This window comes from Pteropus alecto, unplaced genomic scaffold (genome assembly GCF_000325575.1).
Source record: "Pteropus alecto unplaced genomic scaffold, ASM32557v1 scaffold23, whole genome shotgun sequence".
Taxonomy (NCBI): Eukaryota; Metazoa; Chordata; class Mammalia; order Chiroptera; family Pteropodidae; genus Pteropus; species Pteropus alecto.
In genome coordinates, this window is record NW_006435837.1 from 3,230,409 (window position 1) to 3,244,805 (window position 14,397).

Below are 14,397 nucleotides of genomic sequence, written 5' to 3' on the forward strand. Positions count from 1 at the left end.
CCATTTTTTTCTGTTTATTCTGATAATTGTCTCTCCTGTTTAGAGCCTTTCCTCAAATGCCTGGGGATCCTTCGCTATCTTTTTCTCATTTGAGTGAGGTACCGAAAAGCTGATTGGAAAGGATTCTGTGGCAAGAATTTGCTCATTACTCATTGGCTTCCTTCCCTTAGGCTTACATTTTAGCTTTCTCTGATCTGCTGTGTGAGTTTCCACTTACTCATCTTCTTCTGCTACGACTTCCTCTCCTGCTCTCGGTCCTCGTGAGCTTATGCATAATTTTTCCATTATTGTAATTTCAATGGGGTTTGAAAGAAAGTAGAAAGTAAAACATCCACTTTAACCAGAAGCCTCTTTCCATTTTAAAGTTCCTATTAATACAATAAATGGGGTCAAATAGAAATCAATAGTGTTAGGTTAAGTTTATGGAGATTTTTATCCTAATAAAGTAGTTTCTGGGCCTGAAGGTTTTATAAACCATTGTTTAAAACAGTTTCTTAATACATCACCCTAGAAACATAAACAGCATTTCTTCTTGTTCACTCTTGTATTCAAGTCAAGAAGAGTTTAAAATCTAATAACTAGTATATAAGAAAAATTGTTTCAGAGGATTGTAGTTGCTTTGCCAACATGAGTCAATGTTAAGAAATTCTATATTAGGGTTTAGAGTTTAACCAATATAAAACGTGCCTTCTTATGAACTATTATATCCTAATCAGAATTCCTGATTATGAGGTGGTTTGTATTTGTCACTAGGTCTTTACATAAGTAAAAGAAACAAGATTAGAATTATTGCACAGCCCTACCTCAGACAAAATGAAAGAATTCTTTTGAGTGAATCTCACTGCTCATTTTCAACTAAGCAAAGTCTCATCAGTGTTACATATAAAGAAACTATCAAGATAATCATAATAGAAAGAAAATCATCTTGTTCTAGCCTCTCAGTTTATAGAGAAGGAAGCAGGTAGTCCCTAAGCAGTGAAAGAATTTGACTAAGGTAACTCACCTAGTTAGTTATTCACATGGCCACTAAACTTTACCTTTTGACTCCCAAATAATATTTTTTTCATTATGGTAGAATAATAGAAGAGAAATATACAGTAAATACATTGATGAATAGTTTTGTTGCTTACTGAACAGAGGAGTGATTTTTAAATGGTAAGGTTTGTATAATTATTGAAAGAGGTAGAAATTTAAAGTAATAGGAACCTAATCTAAGATTATATGGGTAACAATGGAAAAGGGCCAGATTTGGGCTAGACTGGGAGAGAATTATCTGGCCTCGATGATGAACCTCACTCACATAAATAATAGAAAGGGACTGTTAGATATAAGACACCAGAGTTGTTATGATAGGAGAAGATAATGAAATTAGAGGTTGGTACTGAATTTGCTACACTAGCTGAACCAAGTTAAAAAGTTAAAAAGCAGTCAATTCCTATTCCTGGTCTGACCATTTTCAGTCACTGGCACCAAAATCTCCCAGTTGTAAGTGGAAAACTGCTAGAATGGCAAACAGGATTTTTTTTTTTTTTTAGCTTCTTTGTTTATTTTTCCCGTAGGTTTTATTTCTGTGTTTTAAATATCTGTGGTTACCTTAAATTGAAAAGAAAACCAACTCATCTTTCTCTGTCTCCACTCTCCCCCCAAAAAGACTCTCTTTACCTTTCTTTCTGTTTAATCTTTGGCACAACCATTTGGTCACTCTGGCCTGAGAAATAGAAGTTATCTATGATTTATCCTTTTTATTGTACAACAGAAAAAAAATTAAAACTTTAAAGAATGATCATTTTCACCTCTTAAATTCATTGAGCTACCAACACAATTAGTACTTCTCACAATGTATTCTAATCATTTATTTACTTGTCTGTTATTCCCACCGGATTATGAGCTTCTCAAAGATTATTTTATTTGTATTTCTCTTACAGTACCTGACACATAGAATTTGCTCAGGAAATGTTTGTTTGGTAAAAGAGAGCTTTGTCTATGGGGGTCAAACATAAATTCTTCCCGGCATTACAAATTGTCAAGAATCTGGATCCTCCCTGCTTTACCTTCCCAGTTTCCACACTGATTTGGTTCCTTCCTGTTTATCATGCGTGCCTCCATGTCCTTGTTTGCGCTGGTACACTGTACCTGGATTTTTCTACTCTAGGTCCAGTCCTTCCCACCCATCTAAATTCTATTCTAAAAGTCCCTAGCCCCACCTCTTCCCTCTAGACTTCCTATGTGAGTAAAACATCTTTCTCTTTTCTGAATTCCTGTACTACTTATTGCTGGTTATAAATCATTTTGTCTCTTTATCATATTCATGGAGCTATAGCTACCATTTAATTGAGTATCTCTTATATACCAGGATCTGAGATGTACAAACCTTATTCAAATGGTCACACAATCCCCAAAGGTATAGTGGTGTTTTCCCCATTTTAGAGACGAGAGGTAACTGAGGCTCAGAGAGTTTAAGAAACTTGCTCAAGATTACACAGATCTGAATTTAGATCTTTCTAACTCCGAAAAGCCTTTGCTCTTTTAGCCGCACCACAGTATTTCTTCTCCCTCAAAGCAGACCTTTCAGGATATACCCATCCTTCCCTACATCTGTCACATTTTATAGATGCTTAATGAATGTTTATTGACTTGAGTCGATAGGATTTATACGGGTATTGAAACCTATTCCACTTTTTTGTGTTTTAATATTTTAGTGGGATGCCTTGTTTTTAAAAAGTTACTCCTTTTTTTGGCTATTTTTCATAACTGATTATATACTTATAAATTTGATGTTAAAGCCAGTATCTGACGTGTTCTCTATATTTATTTCTTAACTTAAAGCACAGATTTTATAAATATATATAATTTCTTCTGGTTATATAATTTAGTAAAAATATAGTTATTTGAGAATTCAAAAGTAATATGTATAAAATGTAAATTCAGATTTTTATATATATAAGCAAAATTTTATTTAAAATAGGCACCAAAAATATTTTCTTTTAAAGATTGTCTCTGAAAGCTATTGCAATGTAGTCATATGTGCAATATTTTATAGTTCGAGACCGTGTTCGGACAAAAATGGAGCGTGATATCTTGGTAGAAGTTAATCATCCTTTTATTGTCAAGTTGCATTATGGTAAGTTATGAACCACTTCCCACCTTGTTTCTTCACCTCATCCTGACTCCCTGAGTGCATTCAGATACATTAATGTGTATAGATATTTATACGTATGTGTTTAGCAGATACATATAGTAATGTCATGGAAATTAAACTGTCACTTCTTAGACAAATTTCAGAAGCTTTTGTTTCATTTAGCTTATGTTTCTTTTAAACATTATAGTTTCTGAGTGGTAGCCATAAGAACAGGTAATAATAATCATTTTTATTATATTAATTAACAATTTACCAGCATTTTCTAGTCCATATATGTTAGCCTAACTTAAAATCAAGGAAGATCTCTAATGTCCTGAAACTTTTATCACCTTTCTTTTCCCTAAAGGCATTTGTGCTTTTTCTTGGTGGGTAAACGTGTGATTTTTACCATGTGTAATTAAAGCTAACCAACCCACATTTTTTCTGAAGTTAAGTGACGTAGTTTCTGTATTTTGTTTCATGTTTAAATAAGTCTTTTTCTGTTGGGATTTTTCTTATTGATTACATGTTTTAGAACTGCTGTTTTCCTGAGACACTATTGCTTAAAGAAAATCTAACAAATGTTCTAGCGGTTCTGTAATAAGCAGTACTGTATTTAACATTTCCACATGGAAACTAAGAGAAATCAGTGGTTATCTTCTAAATAAAAATCAATTTGAATCTATGATATAATTATTAATTTGCTAAAAATAATATTCCTTTGCGAATGTGGACCTAATATAAGCCTAAGAAAATAAACTGTGGTGGATTAAACATAATTTTTATTTCTTCATTCAGCTTTTCAAACTGAAGGGAAGTTGTATCTTATTTTGGATTTTCTCAGGGGAGGAGATTTGTTTACACGCTTATCCAAAGAGGTATATAATTAATCTTTATTTTTAATCAATTTATACTTATCCTGTTTCAACTAAAGCTTTGTTGTATATCAATATTATGCTTCTCAGATTTTCTCTAGTGGCACATGATTCTTACACTGAATAATCAGAGCCAAAAAGAGTTATTTTCCTACCTTTTGAATTTATTCTAAAAGTCGAACTTTAAATTGATTGACCGACTTTGTCTTTTGTCCTGCTTCTTTTAGTTATAGTTTTTTCAGAAACAATAAGATATCAACAAGATATCTTTAAACAGTTGGTAGTGGAAATTCAGCATGCATTTTAAAGATCATTTTTCATTTCTAAGATGTTAACTGTAGTGGGACAACAATGGCACAATCTAAATACAGTTGTTTCTTAACAAAATGTAAAATTATTTCCCCCACAGTGCATTTCGAGCATTTAGTAAGTAATTAGTTGACTGAGTTGATCATTTTTGCAAATTTCTTTCATAAGTAAATTGTGGATAAAACTACCTATAATAACATATTTATAATTTTTTGAATATTTAAACTCTGAGATAGAACTTTAAAAATTACAGATACAAAAAGAAAATAAAGACAGAAAAATTATTATTTTATTTTAGGTGATGTTCACAGAAGAAGATGTCAAATTCTACTTGGCTGAACTTGCACTTGCTTTAGACCATCTGCATAGCCTGGGAATAATCTATAGAGACTTAAAACCAGAAAAGTAAGGAATCATGCTAAGTTGAATACAATGTAATATCATTACTTAGGAGGTAATAAAAAATAAAATTACTTCATAGAACTACCACAAACAGTGCATTAGAGTGAATGTGTTACACTGTGTATTCTCATAACAAAAGTATTGTCATACTTTTAAATATCTGTTAATCAAAATTTCTGTTAATATTATCTTGCATCATTTGCATTCTTTGATTTTTAATGAGGTTGAAATCTATGTTCATATGTCTGTTGGCAATTTGTATTTTTATGTGATTTTTCTGTACATGGCCTTTCCTCATTTTTCTTTTGGAATGTAATTTTTTTCCCATTGATTTGTAAAAGACCTTTACAAATTAAGAATTTAGCTATTTGACATATATTGCAAATACATTTTTCTAGTTTATCTTTTAATTTTAACTTTATGTTATTTTAACCAACACAAATATTTTTTTCCTCAGTCACATCTTTCAGTCTTTTCTTTTGTGATTTCTTCCATGACTTTTATTCTTAGAAAGGCATTTCCAATCTCATGATGAGATATTTTTCTTCTCATTTTATGGTTTCTTTATTTTACTTTTAACTTCATCTGGAAATTTTTTGGTATGAGGTATGGCAAAGAGCTAATGCTTTCCTCCAAATGTCATTTATTGAAAATTTTCTTCACAGAATTTCAAATTTTAAGTTTGAGTTGAGCAGATTTCCTCTCACTTTGATAATAGCAGTTATCAAGAAGCTAATGTAATTCTACTTTTAGTTTTGTACACACTTCTGTGTTTTAATTTCTTAGTGTTTACCACTTTGAGTAAGAAAGGTTTTTTTATTTTTTAAGGATATAAACAAGAGCCTTACTTTATCAAGAATTTTAAAGTTCTTAATCAAGAGCTTTATTGAGATGTAATTCACATACTAGACAGTTCACCTACTTAAAGTATAAAATTCAGTGATTTTTAGTATATTCACAGTTATGCAGCCATCATCTTTATCAAGATTTTAAATATTACATTAAAATGTTACATGCAAAATTTTCAATATATTACAGTAGGAAACAGGAAATGTTTTTTTGGAATCCTGTTAAAGGATCATTTAAAAATTGTTATACTTGCAGGTTTTATGTTTGTTTTTCATATATTTTGTTTTTGGATAAGTTTCACTTGGTTCTATTTTTATTCCTCAGATAATTACTGAGGTTTTCTTATCATTTTCCCAATTTCTAACTATCATTACATAAAATATAATTCCTAGTGGGAATCACTATTCAAGCATATAATGCTTAGAAGAAAAAATTACTATAAACATAAGATTAAACATTCATAATAAAAAAATATGTGTTTTACATCATTTAATTGAATGTTTTTTATTGTAGACCATTGTATTAGCATTGGCCACAAAATTATAGATAAAGCATGGACTCTGCCTCAAAAGTCGAATAAGATCACTTGTAGTGAGATCTTTCTCATACCTGTCTAGAAAATGCTATTACATTGAAATAACTTTAATTGTTAACTGATCCAAGTAAAGACCATTATATAGAATTTGACAGAAATTTCTCAGACCAATTGTTTTATGTACTGGGAGGGATTTTCCAGATACTTTTAAACTAGAACTCTGTTATAATAAATATAGTTAAAAATAATTATTAATAGTTGAAAGGGAACTTTGTTATTGAGAATAATACAGTTGACTTTTTCTTTGAAAGATAAAGGATGGGCATGGTTATCTTAAAAGTGTTTTAGAAGGCATAAGTAATACCCTTTTAGCCAAGTTTTATTTTTTTCTCTCAAAATTATCAAGAATGATTTGAGGCTTGTTTTGTTTCTAGAACTGTCTTTCATATATTTTTTAGACAGAAAGATAGATGATTTCCACGATACCTAATAATTCCCTTTATATTCCCTAAATGTGTTGGTCTGCTTTATAATCAAGCATAATCAAGATTTTTTTTTTTTTTTCATAACAAGTCCCTTGTTATGAAGAGAATTGAAAAATATGTTCCTACTGAATTACCCTCAGCGGTAAACTTTATTGTAATCATAGTTGAATTGATGTCATAGGAAGATTGGTAGTAATTTTGACATAGCAAAATTTTATTATAACAAAATTTGGCTTAAACATTTTTTTAGTTAGAATTAAAAGTAAGGAAATGTCATAGCTTTGAATATAAGTGAAATAGTTTATTACTCTACCTTTGAAGTCAGTATGCTAAAATACCTATTCAGAAACACACTATTGGTTTATAGCTTAGTACTTTCAATAGCTCCTTGATTAATGATGTTTCTTTCCACTCACGTATCTGCTAAAGCCAGAAGCCTGAGTCTCTTCTCCATTTGTTCTTCTTTATTACAACCCATATCTAAGAGCTTACGACATACCCTTTATTTTTCCCTTGAAATTATTTTCTAAAATTGCAGATGTGATTATCTTTACCCTCCACACATATAAACCTTTAATGGTCTTCAGTGCCCTTGAAAAGAAGCCCAAACTATTTGCAGTGCCTTATTGGCCCTTTATAGACTGGTCCCATTTGTTCAACATACATTTCTTATTTGTCTGTACTCTGCTAGGCACTTAGCTACAAGATGAATAAAGTGAAACCTTCTAGGAGCTCACTGTTTACTGAGAGAAAACACTGGCGAATATACAGTGAAGGGATGGGTTGATGAAAAACAAGGAGTGTGAGGAAGGTGTATTGAGAAGATTGTGTAGGCCATGTCAAAAAAAAAGCTAGGAAAGAATGATGGAGTCAGATGCCTTAAAAATGAACAACAATGACAACTTTAATACATTTGACTTAGATACGTGGACCCTCTGTCTATTGTGCAAGTACTAGGGAATCTAGTTAGGCCATCTCTGCAGAAAGGCATTAGAAAGAGCAACTTAGAAGAGTATATAGGTTTTGGTTCTTTTCTTAGTAGTTTTCAAGTACCCGTGACTCACTATAAGTTTATAAGGCTTTGCCTTTGGGATCTGTTATATATGTGTATCCAAAACATAATTTTTCTCCTCCTTTTTCTTTACCTTCTTATTCACTGTTTAAAGCAATATTTTAGAATAAATGTGGTGATCTGATGCTTAACAAAGTAATCTCAGTTTTAGCTTCTGTAAATCTCTAGTGGTTTGAAAAGAATTTCTGACTTTGTCTTTTTTTTTTTTTTCCAGCATACTTCTTGATGAAGAAGGTCACATCAAATTAACAGGTAAAAATCCTCATTTTGTTAAAATATTCTCTCCTACTCTCTATATAAATTTCTTTGACGTTTGAACATGGTACAGATAATGAGTAACACATTGTGTTAAAAACTTGGGTTAGAATTTTTAATAAATGTAAATATTGGAATTCAAAGTTTAAACTTTATGTGTGCAAATTATAGTAGAGTATTTATGAATTCGATATTTATTTTGGCAGATTTTGGCCTAAGTAAAGAGTCTATTGACCATGAAAAGAAGGCATATTCTTTTTGTGGAACTGTGGAATATATGGCTCCAGAAGTAGTTAATCGTCGAGGTCATACTCAGAGTGCGGACTGGTGGTCTTTTGGTGTGTTGATGGTAAGGTTTGGGGTGTTTTTTTGAGAAGTTCAGTAATGAATATAGTACATATATAAATCATTTGTTTTATTATATAGAAATTTTAGAAGATGTGATTGTAATTAAGATGATGCTTTCTTACCTTCTGACCTTGAGATTTTATACTTATTGACTAATACCTCTGATTATTTTGCCTTTTCGTAGTTTGAGATGCTCACTGGGACACTGCCTTTTCAAGGAAAAGATCGAAAAGAAACAATGACTATGATCCTTAAGTAAGTACTCCCTGGTGGATATGTTTTGATGAGATTTAAAAATAAATGCTTCAAACTAAAAAAAAAAGAGAGAGAGAGATTTTAGAGTGTTGGCTATAAGAAATAACTAAAACTAAGAAATTCATCAATATTATGACATCAGTATTATGTAGTTTAAATACAAAAAATTCCTTAGATTTAGAGTACTGATATTATCTTCGCGTTAATGGTGAAATATTGAAAACTTTACCTTTGAGATTTGGAATATGACAAGGATTCTGATTACTCCACTTCTGTTCACATTGTCTTAGAGGTACCAGCAAGAACAGTAAGGCAAGCAAAAGAAGTATCATTTAAGGTTTTAAAGGTTAAGGTTTAAGGAAGAAATGTAATTGTCATTATTTAGATAACATGATTGTGTCCATAGAAAATCTCAATCTTCATACAAAGTTTTGGAATTAATAAGAGTTTAGCAAAGTTGCTGGAGAAAAAGGCCATAAATAAAATCTGTTTCATGTTTGTATCCTAGCAACAGAAATGGAATGTTTTTAAAAGATACACTTTACAATAGTATCAAAAATATCAGATACCTAGGGATAAATCAAGCAAAAGTTATATAACAACTCTATGCAGAAAATTAGAAAATTTTAGTTAAAAATATTTAGGAAGAACAAAATAACATGGACGGTTGTATTGTATTCATATGACAGACCCAGTTTTGTAAAAATGTAGATTCTATAGGTCATTGTTATCCAATAAAAATATGAGCCATGTAATTTAAAATTTTCTAGTAGCAACATAAAAGTAAGAAGAAAAAATTAAAATTGTGCAGTCATGCACCATATAATGATGTTTCGGTCAATGACAGACTGCATATATGACGGTGGCCCACAGTAAGATTATAATGAAGCTGAAAAATTCCTATCATAGCCATCGTAACATCATAGTGCAATGCATTACTCACGTGTCTATGGTGATGCTAATATAAACAAACCTACTGCACTGCTGTTCATATGAAAGTATAGCACATACAGCGATGTACACTGTACTTACCATTGTGTTATAGTCGCCTACAGTATTCAGTGTAGTAACAAGATATACAAGTTTGTAGCCCGGGAGCTGTAGCCTATACCATATAACCTAGGTGTGTAGTAGGCTATACCGTCTAGGTTTGTGTAAGTGCACTCTGCGATGTTTGCACAAAGACGAAATCACCTAATGACTCATTTCTCAGAATGTATTCTTTTTGTTAAGTGGCACATTACTGTAATATATTTTATTATATTTGTTTTATTATATAGAAATTTTAGAAGATGTGATTGTAAGATCTAGAAGATTTAGAAGATTAATGATATATGATATGTTATTTTTTCATATTTATTTGAAATTCATTGTGCATTTTACACTTACAATTTGGGCTAGCCACATTGCAGGTGCTCAGTCAGTGGCTGCATGTGGCTAGTGGCCACCATGTTGGACAGCATAACTGTAGTTTCAATGCAAGTCAAATTTAAATCCTAAAAGTTTTTTATATGGAACTTCATAAATTTTAATATGATAATAGAAAGGACCAAGAATAGCTAAAACACTCTGAAGAAGATCACAATAGGAAGACTTGCTTTACCAAATACCAAGTTTTACTATAACTGTAATTACTCCAGTCAATCAATAAGAAAATGTGAACCCAATAGACATGGGTAGGAGATTTAGGGACTTTATAAAAGAGGATATTCAATGGCCAATAAACTTCTAAAAAGATGCTCACCCTCATTAATCAAAAAATGCACATTAAAATCACAACAAGCTACAACTGCATACCCATCAGAGTGACTAACAATAAACAAATTGACAATACAAAGTGCTGACAGGATGTGGAGCAGTGGCAACTTTCATACATAGCTGGAAGGAATATAAATATTCGTATAACCACTTTGGAAACGATTTTTTGGCGTTATCTTTTAAAATCAAATCTATGTATACTCTCATCTGATAATCCCATTTTTAGTCATGCACCTACTTAATATGCATCAAGGTACTTGCACATCAAGAAACAAATACAAAGGTGTTCATAACACCATTATTTGTAATAGCCAAAAAGTGGAAATTGGATCGTTAACAGATTAAAGAATCGATTTAAAAAATTATGGTATATTCATACAATGCAATACAGCAGGTGTCGACAAAACTATCTGTAAATATTTTAGGCTTTGCAGGCCAGGCCACACACAGTATCTGTCACATATTATTGTTTATTGTTTGTTCCAGTACTTTAAAAATGTAAAAACCATTCATAGCTCAAAAGCCATACAAAAACAGGCTGAGGCCTTTGGCCCATGGGTGTGGTGTGCCATACAGCAAATAAAATGAACAAACCACAGTTATATGCAACAACTTGGGTAAATCTCACAAGAATGTTGAGCAAAGGCAGTTCAGACACAAAAGAATGAATATTATATGATTCTATTTATAAAGTTTTAAAAGCAGACGAACTAAAGCATAGTTTTTAGTGTCCATATTTAGATCACAAAAGCCTGAGGGAAAATAAGGAAAGTGGTTACTTGAATGAGGAATTCTGGTGATGTTATATTTCTTGGTCAGATGATTATTCACTTTGTGGTAAATCATTGAGCTGTGTACTTTGGTTTTGAGTTGGGTTTTTTTGTTGTTGTTGTTATTGTTGTTTTTTGCACTTTATGTTTTTCTTCACAATAAAAAAGGTTAAAAAATATTTGCTATATAAATGAATGTTCACTGAACCTTCATCACTCCATCTACTCTAGCCTCTTCCTTTCAGCTCACAAACACACTCTGGTGTAGAAAAAAAATATAAAACCTTTTTTCAACCTAGCCTTTTTTTATTCAGTTTTCTGAACCATCTTCCTGCATCCTTTCAACACAAAGCCTCTTTAAAGAGTACTCTTTCTGTTACCATTTTTTTGGCTGCTTTTATTCCACAGCCTACTTGTCATTCATTCCCACCACTCTATTGAAACTTTTCTCAGTGTTGTCATCTGTGAGCTCCTGGTTGCTTAAACCAGTGGCAGATTGTTAGAAATGTGATTCTCTACCATTTGTTCACACAGTTGATTCAACAGATTATTGAAGTCTTGCTGCCTGTACTTAGGATGCAGCGTAAACAAGACTGAGAAGATCTCTGGTCTCACAGAGCTTTCATTCTAGTGGAGGAGACAAGGAATTAATATTTTAACAAATAAAAATATAATAATTTCAGATAGTAATAGAAGCAATAGGGATAATAAACCAAGGTACTCTTGAAGTGTAAGGGAAGGGGCTGGGGCAGGAGCCATTTTAGATGGGACAGTAAAGGAAGGTCTCTCTGAAGAATATTTGACACTGTTGGCCACTCCATCCCCCCTTAGCTTTTCCTACTCTCATCAGCTTCTCCTACCTCTCTAACCATTCCTCTTTTGGTCTCTTTTGCTTGACCATTCCTTCTCTGCCTGCTTTTCTCTTCTTAATTATGAAAAATTTCCAACATAAATTTGCAAAAATACAGTGAACACACATATGCCAATTATCCAGATTCAACAGTCGTCAAGATCTTACCACATTTGCTTTATTTTTTCCTTTTTTTCTAACTTACTGAAATATTTTAAGCATTCCAGGTATATCATTTCTCACTTATTTCAGTTTACATCACTAAAAAGTATGGATGTTTTCTTACATGACCACATCTCACAAAACTAGTAATAATGCTTAGGTATCATCTAATACCAATCCTTAACCAGATTTTTCAGATTTTCTCCAAAATGATATTTTTAAAGTCCCACATTAAATCTGCACATTTCATTCGGTTGTATTTCTTAAGCTTCTCTTCATTTAGAACAGTCTATCCTTGTTTTTCCCTTCCATTTACTTGTCGAAACCGAATCAGTTTAGAATTCCACTTTGTAGATGAGACCACTCAACATCTGAAACAAAGCATAAAGCCGATTCTAATGCTTACTACAGTAAGGGAGAGTGATGATACTGGTCGAGTAGAGTCTCCAAGCAGAGTAGACCACTGTTCTTATGTAGGGTTTTGGGGAAGGGTGGAGTTCAAAAACTGGCAGCTTTTCAGAGTCATAAGTAGGTTGACATCATCTATAAGAGTGTGGTTACTTGGGTGAGACTGTTGTTGATCAGTTGGCATTCAAGTGTGGTTAGTGGAGGCAGCCCATTCTTGTTTGGCTAATTTTTGCAGATGAAGAACAGTTACTAATTGGTTGGTTTGCAGGAGAAAAAAAAACTATTTGATCAATTGAACAGATTTAAAACCAGTTCTGGTGGCTCCCTTGTTACCAAAGTTATATAACAATTAGTCTTTTTCAAGGAGTGTGGAAATTTTTTAATTCCCCTTATGATATTGTTTAACTTGTTCCTTTTTCCTATTTTTGGTTAAACTTTTTTGGCAAGATTATTTCATAGTTTGTGCTTTTGCTCCCTATTACATCACATCAGGAGGCTTACAACACTTGGTTACTCCACTTTAAGTATGAGTTCCCATGGTTACAGCTAGCCCCCCCTCCATTGTACAGTTCCCTGTCAGACTTTAATTTCATCCATCGATAATCATTACTTGAAACAATTATTTTACTAGGGATTCAAGAATGGTGATTTTTTATTACTATTATTCCTTTTTCATTCATTAGCTGCTATATTCTGAAATAATGAGCTTTCCTTCATCAGCTAGGCCTACTTAGTTACCTTGAAATAAGGCTCAAATAAGAAAGGCAGAATAAATGCTTAATTATTTTCTTAATTATTTTCAATTGTCAGAGTCCTAGTTATTTCCACTTGGGGTGGTATCCAATGAGTTGGATTTTTATGTTAGTTTTGACTTTTCTTTTTCTTTTTTTAATATAATTAACTCATGGGATTTAATAATCGGTGTGATTCAGCCAATTGCATTCATTTTTTTAATGCTCAAATTGTCCTTTTTCTGATCACCTTTTAAATGTTCTTGTTCCCCAGGGTTCCATCTCTGATATGCTGTTTTTCCCTGTCTTTACTTATTTTCCTGGCTGACCTTAGCCTTTCCTGTGATTACTCTCAACATTTTAATTACTCCCTGATCACTCTTTCTTACCTTAACTTACCAGACACCAGACTTACATTTCCATTTACTCACCTGCCTGGCTCTCCCAAAGCATATGTCATGCATGACTTAACAGTTTTAAACTAAGTTTATCTCTATTCACCGTTCTCTTCTTGTATTCCCAATTAGCATTTCCATGCAGCCTACTTCTCGAGCCAGAAACCTGAAAATCATTCTCGATTCTTTTCTCTCACACATGCAGGTATTCACCAAGTTTACTCTCAGAAATATTTCAGTACCCCAGCCTTTCCTCTGCATTGCACTGCATACATTTCTCAGATCATGCTGAACTCCTACCCACACAACTGGGCCAAGCTCCTCAGGAGAATGCCGACTACCTCCTACCGCTTCCCACTCCAGGTCATTTTACACTGCAGTTGAAAATAAATCTGGTCATGTTAGCGAACTTTTTTAAGACCTCTGCTCTATCCCTGTTACCTAATATGGCAGTTTTTCCCCAGATTTTTTTCAACAGAACCCTAGTTCTACAAGATGTTGTTAGCTATCCTCTGAGAGCAAAGTACTGGAAACAAATGGTTAGAAAAACTCTGATTTCTTTACTCTAGATTTCTCAGCCTTTTATATGCAATGTGTTTTATTCTCTGTCTCCATCAGGGGGATATAATAGATAGCATTCCACAAACTCACTGGATCATGAAAAATTTTTGTTGTTGTCATTGTTAAGGATCTGGAGAGATTAATGTTATTCAATAAAATGTTGGGGAAACACTGGCCAAATGAATAAATTCTCAACCTGCATTTAAGGCCTTTTAAAATCTCCTGTGTTAAATTAGATATCTCCTACTGTTCCCTTAGC

At 32.5% G+C, this 14,397-nt stretch overlaps 1 protein-coding gene across 4 annotated transcripts in view; it reads left to right on the forward strand.

Moving 5' to 3' along the window:
• The window catches only part of RPS6KA3 (ribosomal protein S6 kinase A3), a 99,144-nt gene that overhangs the window by 60,289 nt on the left and 24,458 nt on the right, over positions 1 to 14,397 (forward strand). For all 4 annotated transcript variants that reach the window (XM_006911620.3, XM_025046589.1, XM_015589158.2 and 1 more), the window contains 6 exons: positions 3,041 to 3,121; positions 3,917 to 3,996; positions 4,601 to 4,707; positions 7,860 to 7,897; positions 8,107 to 8,249; positions 8,433 to 8,503. In XM_006911620.3, coding sequence (XP_006911682.1) covers positions 3,041 to 3,121; positions 3,917 to 3,996; positions 4,601 to 4,707; positions 7,860 to 7,897; positions 8,107 to 8,249; positions 8,433 to 8,503 — 520 coding nt within the window. The remainder of the gene's footprint in view (positions 1 to 3,040; positions 3,122 to 3,916; positions 3,997 to 4,600; positions 4,708 to 7,859; positions 7,898 to 8,106; positions 8,250 to 8,432; positions 8,504 to 14,397) is intronic.